At 53.1% G+C, this 20,236-nt stretch overlaps 1 protein-coding gene across 1 annotated transcript; it reads right to left on the bottom strand.

Annotated features, from left to right (window-relative positions):
- Nucleotides 1-11,627: 11,627 nt before the first annotated feature.
- Nucleotides 11,628-12,848, bottom strand: LOC134807094 (putative uncharacterized protein FLJ44672). Its single transcript, XM_063781234.1, has one exon. It carries the CDS (start codon nt 12,613-12,615, stop codon nt 11,764-11,766), a length of 852 nt encoding a protein of 283 aa, XP_063637304.1. The 5' UTR covers nt 12,616-12,848; the 3' UTR covers nt 11,628-11,763.
- Between the last annotated feature and the right edge of the window lie 7,388 nt (nt 12,849-20,236).

Genomic DNA, 20,236 nt, shown 5'->3' with positions numbered 1-20,236 from the left:
GAGGCAAGGGCTCACGCTGACCTCTCTCAGCGTGGGAGGGGCCGGTGTGGGGCATGGGGCTCACTCTGACCTCTCTCAGCGTGAGAGGGGCCGGTGTGAGGCAAGGGCTCACGCTGACCTCTCTCAGCGTGGGAGGGGCCGGTGTGAGGCATGGGGCTCACGCTGACCTCTCTCAGTGTGGGAGGGGCCGGTGTGAGGCATGGGGCTCACTCTGACCTCTCTCAGCGTGGGAGGGGCCGGTGTGAGGCAAGGGCTCACGCTGACCTCTCTCAGCGTGGGAGGGGCCGGTGTGAGGCATGGGGCTCACTCTGACCTCTCTCAGCGTGGGAGGGGCCGGTGTGAGGCAAGGGCTCACGCTGACCTCTCTCAGCGTGGGAGGGGCCGGTGTGAGGCATGGGGCTCACTGTGACCTGTCTCAGCGTGGGAGGGGCCGGTGTGAGGCAAGGGCTCACGCTGACCTCTCTCAGCGTGGGAGGGGCCGGTGTGAGGCATGGGGCTCACTCTGACCTCTCTCAGCGTGGGAGGGGCCGGTGTGAGGCAAGGGCTCACGCTGACCTCTCTCAGCGTGGGAGGGGCCGGTGTGAGGCAAGGGCTCACGCTGACCTCTCTCAGCGAGGGAGGGGCCGGTGTGAGGCAAGGGCTCACGCTGACCTCTCTCAGCGTGGGAGGGGCCGGTGTGAGGCAAGGGGCTCACGCTGACCTCTCTCAGCGTGGGAGGGGCCGGTGTGAGGCAAGGGCTCACGCTGACCTCTCTCAGCCTGGGAGGGGCCGGTGTGAGGCATGGGGCTCACTCTGACTTCTCTCAGTGTGGGAGGGGCCGGTGTGAGGCAAGGGCTCACGCTGACCTCTCTCAGCGTGGGAGGGGAAGGTATGAGGCAAGGGCTCACGCTGACGTCTCTCAGCGTGGGAGGGGCCGGTGTGAGGCATGGGGCTCACTCTGACCTCTCTCAGCATGGGAGGGGCTGGTGTGAGGCAAGGGCTCACGACCTCTCTCAGCGTGGGAGGGGCCGGTGTGAGGCAAGGGGTTCACGCTGACCTCTCTCAGCGTGGGAGGGGCCGGTGTGAGGCAAGGGCTCACGCTGACCTCTCTCAGCATGGGAGGGGCCGGTGTGAGGCATGGGGCTCACTCTGACCTCTCTCAGCATGGGAGGGGCCGGTGTGAGGCAAGGGCTCACGCTGACCTCTCTCAGCGTGGGAGGGGCCGGTGTGAGGCAGGGGCTCATGCCTCTGGGCAGGGTACCAGAGGCATGGGCATCAACAGGCCACCGTGAGGGAGGAGCTGGGCCGCACGCGGGCTGCTGGGAGGCAGGCAGGGACTTGGCCCTGAGAGGCTGCCGTGGGGTCAAGAGCTGGGCCTGGAGAGGCCCCTGGGAGGCAAGAGCGGGACCTGCATAGGCTGTTCTCCAACCATTGCTGGGCCCGTACAGGCCACCGGGCGGCAGGAATTAGGCCCGAAGAACTTGGCTGGAGAAAGTTCGGGGCCCACAAAGGCGGTTGGGAGCTGGGCAGGAGTTGAGCCAAAAGAGCTTGCTTACTTGCTGGGAGGCACGGCCGGGAGATGCCAACTTCAGGACAACTTGGGCCTGCAGAGGTCGCCGGGAGGCCCAAGCTTGGCGTGGAGGAGCCCACCGACCGGAGACCATTTGGGGCCTGCAGGTGCCATCGGAGGGCAGGAGCTCATCCTGGAGAGGCCACCGTGAGGCCTGACCTGGGCCTGGGGAGCTTGGCTTGAGGAAGCTGTGGGCTGTGGATATTGGATATATCCCATATCCGATGGAGCTGTGCCTGTGGAGGCTGTTGTGAGGCAGCAGCCTCATCTGCGGAGACTGCCGTGACGTAGGGTATGGGCCTAAATAGGCCATTGTGAGTCATGAGCTTGGTCTGTAGAGGTTGACTGGAGAAAGTTCTGGGCCTGGAGAGGCTGCCGGGAGGTAGGAGCTGGGCCAAAAGATTTAAGCACATTTACATTTATTAGGGACTTTATTTCCATTATTACAATATATAATAATATATTTCATATATTAATATATTTAACATATTAATATATATAATAAATATATATATTTATTATATATCCCATATATAATAAAATAATTATAGAACTCACCATAATGTCGAATCAGTGGGCGTGTTAAGCTTGTTTTCCTGAAACTGGATGGTCCCACCTGAGCGTGATGGGAGAAAGTGACAGATCAATAGGTATTAGATTCTCATAAGGACAGCGCAACCTAGATCCCTCACATGCACGGTTCACAACAGGGTGCGTTCTCCTATGAGAATCTAATGCTGCTGCTCATCTGAGAAGGCGGAGCTCAGGCGGGAATGTGAGCAAAGGGGAGTGGCTGTAAATACAGACGAAGCTTCCCTCACTCCCTCACTCGACACCACTCACCTCCTGCTGTGTGGCTGCCTACGGCTCCATGGCTCAGGGGTTGGGGACCCCTGCTCAAGTGCATCCAAAGCGACCCTTCCCAAAACAGTCTTCACAGTGGTCAAGGGCAGCAACCACTTAGCTCCCAAGGCATGTGCCTCAGCTGGCATTTCATCACAATCAACAGTAAGAGGTAGCTTGAGTCACTGTGAGGTCACCTACTGGAAATCACCAGCATCCCATTTCCCACTGGCAAAGAGCTCAGCACTGCCCCCTGGGAAACCAAACCTATGCCCAAATCCCATCTGTGTGGGTTTACCTCCTGGGACCCTTCCTAACATATTAGTCAGAGTCCAATCAGGAAGCATAAACCACTCAAAAGTTTAAAGTGGTAAAATTTAATATGGAGAATTATTCATTATAACAGGTGAACAGCATAATGAGAGATTGGCTAGCACAAAGTAAAGAGAACTCTAGAGAATATGGGACTAGCCCAGGCCAGGCATGGTGGCTCATGCCTGAAATTCCAGCCATTTGAGAAGCTAATGCAGGAGGATTGCTTAAGGCCAGGAGCTAGAGACCGGTCTGGACAACACAGTGAGACCCTGTCTCTATCCAAAAGAAGAAAAAAGTTAGCTGGGAGTGGTGGTGCACACTTGTAGTCCCAGCTACTCGGAATGCTGAAGTTTGAGCCTGGGAGGTCAAGGCTGCAGTGAGGCATGATTATGCCACTACAGTCCAGCCTGGTGACAGAGCAAGACCCTGTCTCCAAGAACAAAACAACAACAACCATTTACAGACAGAAAAGAAATAGAGCTAATAAGCTGAGGAAAGACGTTGAAATGTGACAAGTAGAGTAACATGAGGTCTTTTGTCTATTTAAAATAATCAAACAAAAAATGACTTACTAAATTATAATACCCTGTGCTGGCAAAGGTGCAGTGAAATGGGCACTTTCTTATACTATGAGGGGTGTTTAAATTGTGTATAAGCCTTCCAGGGTAAAGCCTGTCAATTTTTTAAAATAATGGAGACAGGGTCTCACCATACTGCCATACTGCCTCCTCCAACTCTTGGCCTCAAGCAATCCTCCTCTCTTAGCCTCCCAAAGTGCTAAGATTATACCTGGGAGGCACCCAAAACCCTGTCAATTTACATCAAAGGTAATGAGAATGTCCATTCACCATGACTCACAGTAATCTTACTTCTGGGGAGACAATTCAATCCAAACAAAAGATCATCTGTACACACACAGTAGAAATCTGGGAGTAACTGAAGACAGAGTTGGTAAGTGAAATAAGAAACAGTTCTAAGAAATTAAACTATGGTATCGGTAGGCACCTGGTAAAAGGTCAGTTGATGTTAGCTGCTACTTTTTTGTTGTTTTGAGACAGGGTCTCACTCTGTCACCCAGGCTGGAGTGCAGAGGCCTGATCATGACTCACTGCAGTCTCAGCCTCCCTGGGCTCAAGTGATCCTCCCACCTCAGCCTCCCAAGTAGCTGGGACTACAGGAACATGCCACCACACTAGGCTAATTCATGTGTTTTTCTGTAGGGATGGTGACTCCCCCTTTGTTTCCAAGGCCTATCGCAAACTCTTGGCCTCAAGCCATCCTCCCGCCTCAGCCTCCCAAAGTGTTGCGATTACCAGTGTGAGCCACCACACCTGGCCAGCTGCTACTTTTAGCAATATTATTATTATTATTCCACTCAATTAAAAATGATTATTTTCAAGGCTATGCAACAGTATGTATCCTACAGCGTAATTGTAAAAACATATACAGTCGTCATCCCTCAGTATACAGAATCAGTTCCAGCACCCCATCTCTGCATATACCAAAATCCATGCTTACTCACGTTACGCTGTCACCCCTCTGGAATCCACGTATACGAAAATTCCAAATATTAGTTGGGCATAGTGGCAAGCACCTGTAGTCTCAGCCACGTGGGAGGTTGAGGTGGGAGGATCGCTTCAGCCTGGAAGGTTGAGGCTGCAGTCAGCTGCGATAGCGCTACTACACTCCAGCCTTGGACAACAGAGGGAGACCCTGTCTCGGAAAATAAATAAATAAATAAAACAGGTTAGAAACTGTAATGAGGTCTGCTGGGCAAAATTCCATATAAGCAAAGTATAAATTAATAAAGCAAATCGTGATAAATTAGTACGATTGACTTTCTGGAGTTTCTGACAATAAAAGTAAGGAAAATGCAGAACACAAAGACAGAGAGTAAAAAGAGAAATTAGGAAAGCATTCTACATGTTGAATAGGAAGACACTGGCCATGTTCGTGCAGCGGCAGTATGTCGTGACATGACATACCTTGGAGAGAAGTTAACAGATGAGGAAGTTGATAAAAATCATCAGAGAAGCAAAACACTGGTAGCGACACTCAAGTAAACTACGAAATTTCCGTAACTTATGTCAGCAAAGTGGGAATACTGTACAGTGTGTGTTGAAGTTCCTATACAACATTGTTTACCTGCCCTTTGTTTGTTTGTAAGGAATGTATATACTAAAAGTTCTTCTTGCTGCCAAAAGAATATGTGTGAATAAGTCACTTTAACTTATTCTTCTGTTTTTCTTTTATCTTCCTGCCATCATCCCACAGCCTTACTTTAGAAATTTTTTTTTTAGAAAATTGAACAAGTGCTCCTTGTGGTGGCAAATACCTCGAGGATGGGAGGCAGGGGTGGAAGGGTCACTTGAGGCCATTAGTTTGAAACCAGCCTGGCCAACAAAGTGAGACCCCATGTCTACAAAACAATTTAAAAATTACCCAAGTATCGTCATGTATACCTACAGTCCCAGCTACCTCAACTTACGGAGAAAGTTCAGGGCCTGGAGAGAAGGCTGGGAGGCAGGAGCTGGGTCTAAAGAGGCCATTGTAACGATGGAGCTGTGCCTGTGGAGGCTGTTGTGAGGCAGTAGCCTCATCTGCGGAGACTGCCGTGACGTAGGGTATGGGCCTAAATAGGCCATTGTGAGTCAGGAGCTTGGTCTGTAGAGACTGACTGGAGAAAGTTCTGGGCCTGGAGAGGCTGCCGGGAGGTAGGAGCTGGGCCAAAAGATGTAAGCACATTTACATTTATTAGGCACTTTATTTCCATTATTACACTGTAATATATAATAAAATAATTATAGAACTCACCATAATGTCGAATCAGTGGGCGTGTTAAGCTTGTTTTCCTGAAACTGGATGGTCCCACCTGAGCGTGATGGGAGAAAGTGACAGATCAATAGGTATTAGATTCTCATAAGGACAGCGCAACCTAGATCCCTCACATACCCGGTTCACAACAGGGTGCGTTCTCCTGTGAGAATCTAATGCTGCTGCTCATCTGAGAAGGCGGAGCTCAGGCGGGAATGTGAGCAAAGGGGAGTGGCTGTAAATACAGACGAAGCTTCCCTCACTCCCTCACTGGACACCACTCACCTCCTGCTGTGTGGCTCCTTACGGCTCCATGGCTCAGGGGTTGGGGACCCCTGCTCAAGTGCATCCAAAGCGACCCTTCCCAAAACAGTCTTCACAGTGGTCAAGGGCAGAAACCACTTAGCTCCCAAGGCATGTGCCTCAGCTGGCATTTTGTCACAATCAGCAGTAAGTGGTAGCTTGAGTCACTGTGAGGTCACCTACTGGAAATCACCAGCATCCCATTTCCCACTGGCAAAGAGCTCAGCACTGCCCCCTGGGAAACCAAACCTATGCCCAAATCCCATCTGTGTGGGTTTACCTCCTGGGACCCTTCCTAACATATTAGTCAGAGTCCAATCAGGAAGCATAAACCACTCAAAAGTTTAAAGTGGTAAAATTTAATACAGAGAATTATTCATTATAACAGGTGAACAGCACAATGAGAGATTGGCTAGCACAAAGTAAAGAGAACTCTAGAGAATATGGGACTAGCCCAGGCCAGGCATGGTGGCTCATGCCTGAAATTCCAGCCATTTGAGAAGCTAATGCAGGAAGATTGCTTAAGGCCAGGAGCTAGAGACCGGTCTGGACAACACAGTGAGACCCTGTCTCTATCCAAAAAAAAAATGAAAAAAAGTTAGCTGGGAGTGGTGGTGCACACTTGTAGTCCCAGCTACTCGGAATGCTGAAGTTTGAGCCTGGGAGGTCAAGGCTGCAGCGAGGCATGATTATGCCGCTACAGTCCAGCCTGGTGACAGAGCAAGACCCTGTCTCAAAGAACAAAACAACAACAACAACCATTTACAGACAGAGAAGAGATAGAGCTAATAAGCTAAGGAAAGATGTTGAAATGTGACAAGTAAAGTAACATGAGGTCTTTTATCTATTTAAAATAATCAAACAAAAAATGACTTACTAAATTATAATACCCTGTGCTGGCAAAGGTGCAGTGAAATGGGCACTTTCTTATACTACGAGGGGTGTTGAAATTGTGTATAAGCCTTCCAGGGTAAAGCCTGTCAATTTTTTAAAATAGTGGAGACAGGGTCTCACCATACTGCCATACTGCCTCCTCCAACTCTTGGCCTCAAGCAATCCTCCTCTCTTGGCCTCCCAAAGTGCTAAGATTATAGCTGGGAGGCACTCAAAACCCTGTCAACTTACATCAAGGGTAATGAGAATGTCCATTCACCATGACTCACAGTAATCTTACTTCTGGGGAGACAATTCAATCTAAACAAAAGGTCATCTGGACACACACAGTAGAAATCTGGGAGTAACTGAAGACAGAGTTGGTAAGTGAAATAAGAAACAGTTCTAAGAAATTAAACTATGGTATCAATAGGCACCTGGTATAAAAGTTCAGTTGACGTTAGCGGCTACTTTTCTGTTGTTTTGAGACAGGGTCTCACTCTGTCACCCAGGCTGGAGTGCAGAGGCCTGATCATGACTCACTGCAGTCTCAGCCTCCCTGGGCTCAAGCGATCCTCCCACCTCAGCCTCCCAAGTAGCTGGGACTACAGGAACATGCCACCACACTAGGCTAATTCATGTATTTTTCTGTAGGGACGGTGACTCCCCCTGCGTTTCCAAGGCCTATCGCAAACTCTTGGCCTCAAGCCATCCTCCCGCCTCAGCCTCCCAAAGTGTTGCGATTACCAGTGTGAGCCACCACACCTGGCCAGCTGCTACTTTTAGCAATATTATTATTATTATTCCACTCAATTAAAAATGATTATTTTCAAGGCTATGCAACAGAATGTATCCTACAGCGTAATTGTAAAAACATATACAGTCGTCGTCCCTCAGTATACAGAATCAGTTCCAGCACCCCATCTCTGCATATACCAAAATCCATGCTTACTCACGTTTCGCTGTCACCCCTCTGGAATCCACGTATACGAAAATTCCAAATATTAGTTGGGCATAGTGTCAAGCACCTGTAGTCTCAGCCACGTGGGAGGGTGAGGTAGGAGGATCGCTTCAGCCTGGAAGGTTGAGGCTGCAGTCAGCTGCGATAGCACTACTACACTCCAGCCTTGGACAACAGAGGGAGACCCTGTCTCAGAAAAAAAACAAAATAAAACAGGTTAGAAATTGTAATCTAACCCTAACCCTAACGCCTTTACCCTAACCTTAACCCTAACCCTAACCCTTCCCTAACCCTAAACCTAACACAAAACCCTAACCCTAACCCCTAACTCCTAACCCCTACACTAACCCTAACCACTAACCCCTAACGCTAACACCAAACCCTAACCCTAACCCTAACCCTAACCCAAACCACAACCCCAACCCGAACCCAAACCCTAACCAAAAACCCTAACCCTAACCCTAAACCCTAACCCCAAACCCTAACCCCTAACCCCTAACCCCTGACCCTAACCCTAACCCTAACCCGAACCCGAACCCAAACCCCAACCTCAACCAGAACCCAAACCCGAACCCTAACCCTAACCAATAACCCTAACCTTAACCCTAAACCCTAACCCCTAACCCGAACCCTAACCCTAACTTTAACCAATAACCCTAACCCTAACCCTAAACCCTAAGCCTAACCGGAACCCGAACCCGAACCCTAACCCTAAACCCTAACCCTAACCCTATCCCTAACCCTAACCCTAAACCCTAACCCTAACAACCCTAAAACCCTAACCCTTACCCTAACAACCCTAAAACCCTAACCCTAACCCTAACAACCCTAAAACCCTAACCCTAACCCTAACAACCCTAAAACCCTAACCCTAACAACCCTAAAACCCTAACCCTAACAACCCTAAAACCCTAACCCTAACCCTAGTGAGCCGAGACCACACATTGCACTCCAGCCTGGGTGACAGAGCATGACTCTGTCTCAAAAAAAAAAAAAAAAAAAGAAAAAGAAAAAGAAAAAAAGACAGAGAAAAGAAAGCCAACAAGACACCATTAGGCAAACCATTGTCAGGTTATGGGAGTTTGGGAAGGAAAGTAGAGAAAGGAGAAGAAAGCTTATTTAAAGAATGGCTGAAAACTGCCTAAATCATGGGAAAGATTTAGACATCTAAATCCATGAAGCTTAAAGATTCCTAAAGAGGTTCAAACCAAATAGATACTCACCAAGTCACAATATAATCAAATAGTCAAAAGTTAAAGAAACTTTGCAGGTCAGGACAGACTCGAGTAATACATTCAAAGTGCTGAAAGAAAAAAACTGCCAGCAACTAATACTATGTCTGACAAAGCTGTCCTTCAGAAAGAAAAAAGAAATAACGTGCTTCCTCGACAAACAAAGCTGAGGGCATTCAGGACCACTAGGTCTACCTTAAAAAAATGCTTAACGGAGTTTTTCAAGTAAACATGAATGAAGTTGGGAGCAGTGGCTCATGCCTGTAATCCCATTTTGGGAGGCTGAGGTGGGTGGATCACCTGAGGTCGGGAGGTCAAGACCAGCCTGGCCAACATGGCAAAACCCCACCTCCAGTAAAAATACAAAAAATTAGCCAGGTATGAAGGCCACTGAGATCGTGCCACTGCACTCCAGCCTGGGTGACAAGAGTCAAACTACATTTCAAAAACAAAAAAACAAAAAAAACAAAACTTGAGGCCTGGCCTTCTGCTCCTCTCCAACCCCCCCTTCTCTGGGCCCAAGCCACCTTGGCTGAGGAGGGGGCGAGGTGTGAGCGCCTGCCAGGAACCCCCCGCCCGGACCAAGTACTCGGCCCCCAGGCCTGCGTTCAGTGAGGCCTCCCGTGGCGTCAGCATGTTCGTGTGGAGGAATGTGGAAGGTCACTCTGTGGCCATGTTCCCCTGGTACTCCATCCCCTTCCTCACCCCTCCCTGCAGCCACACGAGGCCCAGCAACCTGCCAGTCACTCAGTGGCCTCCAACCAGAGAAAACAACCTGCCAAGTTGGCAGCTGTTGCTCATGAGCATCCACCAGGTGGGACAGGGAGTGTTGACCCTGGGCAGCCCCCTGGAGCCACCTGCCCTGAAAGCCCAGGGCCCGCAACCCCACACACTTTGGGGGTGGTGGAACCTGGTAAAAGCTCACCTCCCACCATGGAGGAGGAGCCCTGGGCCCCTCAGGGGAGTCCCTGCTGGACAGTGAGACAGAGAATGACCATGATGATGCTTTCCTCTCCATCATGTCTCCTGACACCCAGTTGCCTCTACCACTCAGATGATGTCAGGCCCAGTCCCTCAGTGCCCTGCGCAAGGAACAGGACTCATCTTCTGAGAAGGATGGACGCAGCCCCAACAAATGGGACAAGGACCACATCCGGTGGCCCATGAGTGGCGGTCATGATCTTCAGCAAGCGGCACCAGGCCCTGGCAGGGCGCACCAGGGTCACTCCAACCAGGATATCCGGACCGTCAGCCAGATGCTGAGCGAGCGGTGGTACACCCTGGGGCCCAATGAGACGCAGAAATACCACGACCTGGCCTTCCAGGTGAAGGTGGCCCACTTGCAACAAGGACCGAAAGAAGTCCAGCTCAGAGGCCAAGCCCACAAGCCAGGGGCTAGCAGGAGTGTAACAAGGGCTCGTGGGAGCGGAGCATATCAGAGACGGGCACTGCCACTGCCCCTGGGGTGTCCTCTGAACTCCTGTCAGTTGCAGCCTAAACACTCCAGAGCTCGGATACCAAGGAGCAGCTTCTGTGGGGCAGAACGGCTGCACACAGTCAGGGAACCTGGCTCAGCCTGGCCCAAGCCTTCTCCCACAGGGGGGTACACAGCCTGGACGGCAGGGAAATAGACCGTCAGGCACTACAGGAACTGACACAGGTGGTGTCTGGCACTGCATCATACTCTGGCCCAAAGCCTTCTACTCAGTATGAAGCTCCAGGCCACTTTGCAGCCCCTGGTGAGGGAGGTGACCAGTGGGCAGCCCTGCTGCTGCCCACTTGAGATGCTCATTCCCAGCACATGGCCAGTGAGGACATAGCGAGTGACGAGGAGCACACGGTCATCCATGAGGAGGAGGGGGTGATGATGTCATTGCTGATGATGGCTTTAGCACCACTGACACTGATCTCAAGTTCAAGGAGTGGGTGACTGACTTGAGAGTGGGGACAACTCTGGGGAGGAGCCAGAGGGCAACAAGGGCTTTGGTGGGAAGGTACCTGCACCTGTCATTCCTTCCTCCTTTACTCCTGCCGCCCCTTGCTGGATCCTGAGCTCCCAGGGTCCCCCGATCCACCTGCAGCTTTTGGCAAAGTCTATGGTCCCACCCTGTCCTCCCCCTACACATACTCGGATGCTTCCTCCTCAACCTTGGCACCCACCTCCTTCTTACTGGGCCCAGGATCCTTCAAAGCCCAGGAGTATGGTCAAGGCAGCAGAGCGGGCCCCCTGTGGCCCCTACCCCTGGGGATGGGGACCCACGGACGCCTTCCAAGGCGACCTGTTTCCTCCCAATGGATCCTGCCACCTTCTGGGGCAAGAGACCTGAAAGTGTGGGCGACCTGGAGCTACCAGGCTCCTCAGTCATCAGGGTCCCTCCCAACACTAAGGCTTTCCTAGGCAGGAGCTGGGCTGAGCCACCCGGGGGGCAGAGGGGGGCTGGACTCAGGTGAGTATGGGGGTGGGGGCTCCTGCACTTCGACACAGGCAGCGGGAGGGTTTTCTCCCCATTCCCTCTGCACTCCCACCTTGAGCTATACTTTTTAAGAAAGTGATTCACCCTGCCTTTGCCCCCTTCCCCAGAACAGAACACGTTGATCATGGGCGATATTTTTCATTGTGCCAAAAAGTTGCCGTGACCGTCATTAAACCTGTTTAACACCAAATAATAAGTAAAATAAAATAAAAAATTCGGGCTTGGTGCAGAAACTCACCCCAAATAAATCACCTACCAAAATATTTACATAATGGTGGAAATATTCCAAAATTCAATATTTTGGGATTTATACACAAAAGATAAACAAATTAGAGGCCAAGAGGCTGCCGGAAGGGAAAAACGGGGCCTGGGAAGGCCGTTGTGAGGAATGAGCTGGGCCTAAAGAGGCCGCTGGCAGGCGGGAGCTGGGCCTGCCGAAGCGGCCGAGAGGCAGGAGCTTTGGACTCGGGAGGCCGCAATGAGGCAAGAGCTAGCTGGGCATGGAGAGTCCGCTGTGAGTCTGCTGTGAGTCCAGGCCCATGCAGGCCTTCGAGAGGCAGGAGGCCGGGCCTGCAAAGGCCCACTGGAGGTCAACTTCTGGGCCTGAAGAGGCCACCAAAAGTCAAAAGCGGGGCCTGGGAAGGCCGCCAAGAGCCATGAGCTGGTCTGGGCTGAAAGAGGCCACTGGGAGGCAGGAGGAGCTGGGCCTGGAGAGGCTGACTCGAGGAAGTTTTGCACCTGGAGAGGCCGCCGAGAGGACGGAGCTGGGCCCGGGAAGGCCGACTTGCTGCTCTTCCAGGCCCAATTCCAGGCCGACTTGACGACGACTTGGGCCTGCAGAGGCCGCCGGGAGGCCGGAGCTGGGCCTGGAGAGGCCGACTTCAGGACGATTTGGGCCTGCAGAGGCCGCCGGGAGGCCCAAGCTGGGCCTAGAGGAGCCCACCGACCTTGCCATCGGAGGGCAGGAGCTGAGCCTGGAGAGGCCACCGTGAGGCCTGAGCTGGGCCTGGGGAGCTTGGCTTGGGGAAGTGGTGGGCCTACCAGGGCCGCTGGGAGCTGGGCAGGAGCTGAGTCCAAAGACGGTGTTGGGAGGCCAGAGTCAGGCCTGGAGACACAGCCGGGAGGAAGAGCTGGGCCCGGGGAGGACGCCGGGAGGCTGCAAGTGGGTCTGGAGAGGCCGATTTGAGGAGGCCCGGCCTCCGCCTCCCACATGGCGGCCTCTGCAGGCACAGCTGTTTCTCCTGGCTGCATCTCCCGCCTCCCAGGAAACAAGCTCTTTTGGCTCAGCTCCCGCCTGCGTTTGTAGACCCCGAAGTTTCGGCAACCAAGCTCTTCAGACCCACATCCCGCCTCCCAGTACCTGAACAGTCCCAGCTCCGGCTGGAGAACAGAGTCTGTAGGCCCCGCCGTTCCCTCAGAGGGGTGTCTCCAGGCCCAGCTCTCGCCCCACCGCGACCTCCCAGGCCCAAGTCCCTGCCTGCCTCCCAGCAGCCCGCGTGCGACCCTGCTCCTCCCTCACGGTGGCCTGTTGAGGCAGGGGCTCACGCTGACCTCTCTCAGCGTGGGAGGGGCCGGTGTGAGGCAAGGGCTCACACTGACCTCTCTCAGCGTGGGAGGGGCCGGTGTGAGGCAAGGGGCTCACGCTGACCTCTCTCAGCGTGGGAGGGGCCGGTGTGAGGCAAGGGCTCACACTGACCTCTCTCAGCGTGGGAGGGGCCGGTGTGAGGCAAGGGGCTCACGCTGACCTCTCTCAGCGTGGGAGGGGCCGGTGTGAGGCAAGGGCTCACGCTGACCTCTCTCAGCGTGGGAGGGGCCGGTGTGAGGCAAGGGGCTCACGCTGACCTCTCTCAGCGTGGGAGGGGCCGGTGTGAGGCAAGGGCTCACGCTGACCTCTCTCAGCGTGGGAGGGGCCGGTGTGAGGCAAGGGGCTCACGCTGACCTCTCTCAGCGTGGGAGGGGCCGGTGTGAGGCAAGGGCTCACGCTGACCTCTCTCAGCGTGGGAGGGGCCGGTGTGAGGCAAGGGGCTCACGCTGACCTCTCTCAGCGTGGGAGGGGCCGGTGTGAGGCAAGGGCTCACGCTGACCTCTCTCAGCGTGGGAGGGGCCGGTGTGAGGCAAGGGGCTCACGCTGACCTCTCTCAGCGTGGGAGGGGCCGGTGTGAGGCAAGGGCTCACGCTGACCTCTCTCAGCGTGGGAGGGGCCGGTGTGAGGCAAGGGGCTCACGCTGACCTCTCTCAGCGTGGGAGGGGCCGGTGTGAGGCAAGGGCTCACGCTGACCTCTCTCAGCGTGGGAGGGGCCGGTGTGAGGCAAGGGGCTCGCGCTGACCTCTCTCAGCGTGGGAGGGGCCGGTGTGAGGCAAGGGCTCACGCTGACCTCTCTCAGCGTGGGAGGGGCCGGTGTGAGGCAAGGGGCTCACGCTGACCTCTGTCAGCGAGGGAGGGGCCGGTGTGAGGCAAGGGCTCACGCTGACCTCTCTCAGCGTGGGAGGGGCCGGTGTGAGGCAAGGGCTCACGCTGACCTCTCTCAGCGTGGGAGGGGCCGGTGTGAGGCATGGGGCTCACGCTGACCTCTCTCAGCGTGAGAGGGGCCGGTGTGAGGCAAGGGCTCACGCTGACCTCTCTCACCGTGGGAGGGGCCGGTGTGAGGCATGGGGCTCACGCTGACCTCTCTCAGCGTGGGAGGGGCCGGTGTGAGGCATGGGGCTCACTCTGACCTCTCTCAGCGTGGGAGGGGCCGGTGTGAGGCAAGGGCTCACGCTGACCTCTCTCAGCGTGGGAGGGGCCGGTGTGAGGCAAGGGCTCATGCTGACCTCTCTCACTGTGGGAGGGGCCGGTGTGAGGCATGGGGCCCAGGCTGACCTCTGTCAGCCAGGGAGGGGCCGGTGTGAGGCAAGGGCTCACGCTGACCTCTCTCAGCGTGGGAGGGGCCGGTGTGAGGCAAGGGCTCACGCTGACCTCTCTCAGCGTGGGAGGGGCCGGTGTGGGGCATGGGGCTCACTCTGACCTCTCTCAGCGTGAGAGGGGCCGGTGTGAGGCAAGGGCTCACGCTGACCTCTCTCAGCGTGGGAGGGGCCGGTGTGAGGCATGGGGCTCACGCTGACCTCTCTCAGTGTGGGAGGGGCCGGTGTGAGGCATGGGGCTCACTCTGACCTCTCTCAGCGTGGGAGGGGCCGGTGTGAGGCAAGGGCTCACGCTGACCTCTCTCAGCGTGGGAGGGGCCGGTGTGAGGCATGGGGCTCACTCTGACCTCTCTCAGCGTGGGAGGGGCCGGTGTGAGGCAAGGGCTCACGCTGACCTCTCTCAGCGTGGGAGGGGCCGGTGTGAGGCATGGGGCTCACTGTGACCTGTCTCAGCGTGGGAGGGGCCGGTGTGAGGCAAGGGCTCACGCTGACCTCTCTCAGCGTGGGAGGGGCCGGTGTGAGGCATGGGGCTCACTCTGACCTCTCTCAGCGTGGGAGGGGCCGGTGTGAGGCAAGGGCTCACGCTGACCTCTCTCAGCGTGGGAGGGGCCGGTGTGAGGCAAGGGCTCACGCTGACCTCTCTCAGCGAGGGAGGGGCCGGTGTGAGGCAAGGGCTCACGCTGACCTCTCTCAGCGTGGGAGGGGCCGGTGTGAGGCAAGGGGCTCACGCTGACCTCTCTCAGCGTGGGAGGGGCCGGTGTGAGGCAAGGGCTCACGCTGACCTCTCTCAGCCTGGGAGGGGCCGGTGTGAGGCATGGGGCTCACTCTGACTTCTCTCAGTGTGGGAGGGGCCGGTGTGAGGCAAGGGCTCACGCTGACCTCTCTCAGCGTGGGAGGGGAAGGTATGAGGCAAGGGCTCACGCTGACGTCTCTCAGCGTGGGAGGGGCCGGTGTGAGGCATGGGGCTCACTCTGACCTCTCTCAGCATGGGAGGGGCTGGTGTGAGGCAAGGGCTCACGACCTCTCTCAGCGTGGGAGGGGCCGGTGTGAGGCAAGGGGTTCACGCTGACCTCTCTCAGCGTGGGAGGGGCCGGTGTGAGGCAAGGGCTCACGCTGACCTCTCTCAGCATGGGAGGGGCCGGTGTGAGGCATGGGGCTCACTCTGACCTCTCTCAGCATGGGAGGGGCCGGTGTGAGGCAAGGGCTCACGCTGACCTCTCTCAGCGTGGGAGGGGCCGGTGTGAGGCAGGGGCTCATGCCTCTGGGCAGGGTACCAGAGGCATGGGCATCAACAGGCCACCGTGAGGGAGGAGCTGGGCCGCACGCGGGCTGCTGGGAGGCAGGCAGGGACTTGGCCCTGAGAGGCTGCCGTGGGGTCAAGAGCTGGGCCTGGAGAGGCCCCTGGGAGGCAAGAGCGGGACCTGCATAGGCTGTTCTCCAACCATTGCTGGGCCCGTACAGGCCACCGGGCGGCAGGAATTAGGCCCGAAGAACTTGGCTGGAGAAAGTTCGGGGCCCACAAAGGCGGTTGGGAGCTGGGCAGGAGTTGAGCCAAAAGAGCTTGCTTACTTGCTGGGAGGCACGGCCGGGAGATGCCAACTTCAGGACAACTTGGGCCTGCAGAGGTCGCCGGGAGGCCCAAGCTTGGCGTGGAGGAGCCCACCGACCGGAGACCATTTGGGGCCTGCAGGTGCCATCGGAGGGCAGGAGCTCATCCTGGAGAGGCCACCGTGAGGCCTGACCTGGGCCTGGGGAGCTTGGCTTGAGGAAGCTGTGGGCTGTGGATATTGGATATATCCCATATCCGATGGAGCTGTGCCTGTGGAGGCTGTTGTGAGGCAGCAGCCTCATCTGCGGAGACTGCCGTGACGTAGGGTATGGGCCTAAATAGGCCATTGTGAGTCATGAGCTTGGTCTGTAGAGGTTGACTGGAGAAAGTTCTGGGCCTGGAGAGGCTGCCGGGAGGTAGGAGCTGGGCCAAAAGATTTAAGCACATTTACATTTATTAGGGACTTTATTTCCATTATTACAATATATAATAATATATTTCATATATTAATATATTTAACATATTAATATATATAATAAATATATATATTTATTATATATCCCATATATAATAAAATAATTATAGAACTCACCATAATGTCGAATCAGTGGGCGTGTTAAGCTTGTTTTCCTGAAACTGGATGGTCCCACCTGAGCGTGATGGGAGAAAGTGACAGATCAATAGGTATTAGATTCTCATAAGGACAGCGCAACCTAGATCCCTCACATGCACGGTTCACAACAGGGTGCGTTCTCCTATGAGAATCTAATGCTGCTGCTCATCTGAGAAGGCGGAGCTCAGGCGGGAATGTGAGCAAAGGGGAGTGGCTGTAAATACAGACGAAGCTTCCCTCACTCCCTCACTCGACACCACTCACCTCCTGCTGTGTGGCTGCCTACGGCTCCATGGCTCAGGGGTTGGGGACCCCTGCTCAAGTGCATCCAAAGCGACCCTTCCCAAAACAGTCTTCACAGTGGTCAAGGGCAGCAACCACTTAGCTCCCAAGGCATGTGCCTCAGCTGGCATTTCATCACAATCAACAGTAAGAGGTAGCTTGAGTCACTGTGAGGTCACCTACTGGAAATCACCAGCATCCCATTTCCCACTGGCAAAGAGCTCAGCACTGCCCCCTGGGAAACCAAACCTATGCCCAAATCCCATCTGTGTGGGTTTACCTCCTGGGACCCTTCCTAACATATTAGTCAGAGTCCAATCAGGAAGCATAAACCACTCAAAAGTTTAAAGTGGTAAAATTTAATATGGAGAATTATTCATTATAACAGGTGAACAGCATAATGAGAGATTGGCTAGCACAAAGTAAAGAGAACTCTAGAGAATATGGGACTAGCCCAGGCCAGGCATGGTGGCTCATGCCTGAAATTCCAGCCATTTGAGAAGCTAATGCAGGAGGATTGCTTAAGGCCAGGAGCTAGAGACCGGTCTGGACAACACAGTGAGACCCTGTCTCTATCCAAAAGAAGAAAAAAGTTAGCTGGGAGTGGTGGTGCACACTTGTAGTCCCAGCTACTCGGAATGCTGAAGTTTGAGCCTGGGAGGTCAAGGCTGCAGTGAGGCATGATTATGCCACTACAGTCCAGCCTGGTGACAGAGCAAGACCCTGTCTCCAAGAACAAAACAACAACAACCATTTACAGACAGAAAAGAAATAGAGCTAATAAGCTGAGGAAAGACGTTGAAATGTGACAAGTAGAGTAACATGAGGTCTTTTGTCTATTTAAAATAATCAAACAAAAAATGACTTACTAAATTATAATACCCTGTGCTGGCAAAGGTGCAGTGAAATGGGCACTTTCTTATACTATGAGGGGTGTTTAAATTGTGTATAAGCCTTCCAGGGTAAAGCCTGTCAATTTTTTAAAATAATGGAGACAGGGTCTCACCATACTGCCATACTGCCTCCTCCAACTCTTGGCCTCAAGCAATCCTCCTCTCTTAGCCTCCCAAAGTGCTAAGATTATACCTGGGAGGCACCCAAAACCCTGTCAATTTACATCAAAGGTAATGAGAATGTCCATTCACCATGACTCACAGTAATCTTACTTCTGGGGAGACAATTCAATCCAAACAAAAGATCATCTGTACACACACAGTAGAAATCTGGGAGTAACTGAAGACAGAGTTGGTAAGTGAAATAAGAAACAGTTCTAAGAAATTAAACTATGGTATCGGTAGGCACCTGGTAAAAGGTCAGTTGATGTTAGCTGCTACTTTTTTGTTGTTTTGAGACAGGGTCTCACTCTGTCACCCAGGCTGGAGTGCAGAGGCCTGATCATGACTCACTGCAGTCTCAGCCTCCCTGGGCTCAAGTGATCCTCCCACCTCAGCCTCCCAAGTAGCTGGGACTACAGGAACATGCCACCACACTAGGCTAATTCATGTGTTTTTCTGTAGGGATGGTGACTCCCCCTTTGTTTCCAAGGCCTATCGCAAACTCTTGGCCTCAAGCCATCCTCCCGCCTCAGCCTCCCAAAGTGTTGCGATTACCAGTGTGAGCCACCACACCTGGCCAGCTGCTACTTTTAGCAATATTATTATTATTATTCCACTCAATTAAAAATGATTATTTTCAAGGCTATGCAACAGTATGTATCCTACAGCGTAATTGTAAAAACATATACAGTCGTCATCCCTCAGTATACAGAATCAGTTCCAGCACCCCATCTCTGCATATACCAAAATCCATGCTTACTCACGTTACGCTGTCACCCCTCTGGAATCCACGTATACGAAAATTCCAAATATTAGTTGGGCATAGTGGCAAGCACCTGTAGTCTCAGCCACGTGGGAGGTTGAGGTGGGAGGATCGCTTCAGCCTGGAAGGTTGAGGCTGCAGTCAGCTGCGATAGCGCTACTACACTCCAGCCTTGGACAACAGAGGGAGACCCTGTCTCGGAAAATAAATAAATAAATAAAACAGGTTAGAAACTGTAATGAGGTCTGCTGGGCAAAATTCCATATAAGCAAAGTATAAATTAATAAAGCAAATCGTGATAAATTAGTACGATTGACTTTCTGGAGTTTCTGACAATAAAAGTAAGGAAAATGCAGAACACAAAGACAGAGAGTAAAAAGAGAAATTAGGAAAGCATTCTACATGTTGAATAGGAAGACACTGGCCATGTTCGTGCAGCGGCAGTATGTCGTGACATGACATACCTTGGAGAGAAGTTAACAGATGAGGAAGTTGATAAAAATCATCAGAGAAGCAAAACACTGGTAGCGACACTCAAGTAAACTACGAAATTTCCGTAACTTATGTCAGCAAAGTGGGAATACTGTACAGTGTGTGTTGAAGTTCCTATACAACATTGTTTACCTGCCCTTTGTTTGTTTGTAAGGAATGTATATACTAAAAGTTCTTCTTGCTGCCAAAAGAATATGTGTGAATAAGTCACTTTAACTTATTCTTCTGTTTTTCTTTTATCTTCCTGCCATCATCCCACAGCCTTACTTTAGAAATTTTTTTTTTAGAAAATTGAACAAGTGCTCCTTGTGGTGGCAAATACCTCGAGGATGGGAGGCAGGGGTGGAAGGGTCACTTGAGGCCATTAGTTTGAAACCAGCCTGGCCAACAAAGTGAGACCCCATGTCTACAAAACAATTTAAAAATTACCCAAGTATCGTCATGTATACCTACAGTCCCAGCTACCTCAACTTACGGAGAAAGTTCAGGGCCTGGAGAGAAGGCTGGGAGGCAGGAGCTGGGTCTAAAGAGGCCATTGTAACGATGGAGCTGTGCCTGTGGAGGCTGTTGTGAGGCAGTAGCCTCATCTGCGGAGACTGCCGTGACGTAGGGTATGGGCCTAAATAGGCCATTGTGAGTCAGGAGCTTGGTCTGTAGAGACTGACTGGAGAAAGTTCTGGGCCTGGAGAGGCTGCCGGGAGGTAGGAGCTGGGCCAAAAGATGTAAGCACATTTACATTTATTAGGCACTTTATTTCCATTATTACACTGTAATATATAATAAAATAATTATAGAACTCACCATAATGTCGAATCAGTGGGCGTGTTAAGCTTGTTTTCCTGAAACTGGATGGTCCCACCTGAGCGTGATGGGAGAAAGTGACAGATCAATAGGTATTAGATTCTCATAAGGACAGCGCAACCTAGATCCCTCACATACCCGGTTCACAACAGGGTGCGTTCTCCTGTGAGAATCTAATGCTGCTGCTCATCTGAGAAGGCGGAGCTCAGGCGGGAATGTGAGCAAAGGGGAGTGGCTGTAAATACAGACGAAGCTTCCCTCACTCCCTCACTGGACACCACTCACCTCCTGCTGTGTGGCTCCTTACGGCTCCATGGCTCAGGGGTTGGGGACCCCTGCTCAAGTGCATCCAAAGCGACCCTTCCCAAAACAGTCTTCACAGTGGTCAAGGGCAGAAACCACTTAGCTCCCAAGGC

Source organism: Pan troglodytes, chromosome 8 (genome assembly GCF_028858775.2).
Source record: "Pan troglodytes isolate AG18354 chromosome 8, NHGRI_mPanTro3-v2.0_pri, whole genome shotgun sequence".
NCBI classification, from domain to species: Eukaryota; Metazoa; Chordata; class Mammalia; order Primates; family Hominidae; genus Pan; species Pan troglodytes.
Note: the sequence above shows the minus strand (reverse complement) of the source record. Positions and strands in the feature narration are given on the sequence as shown.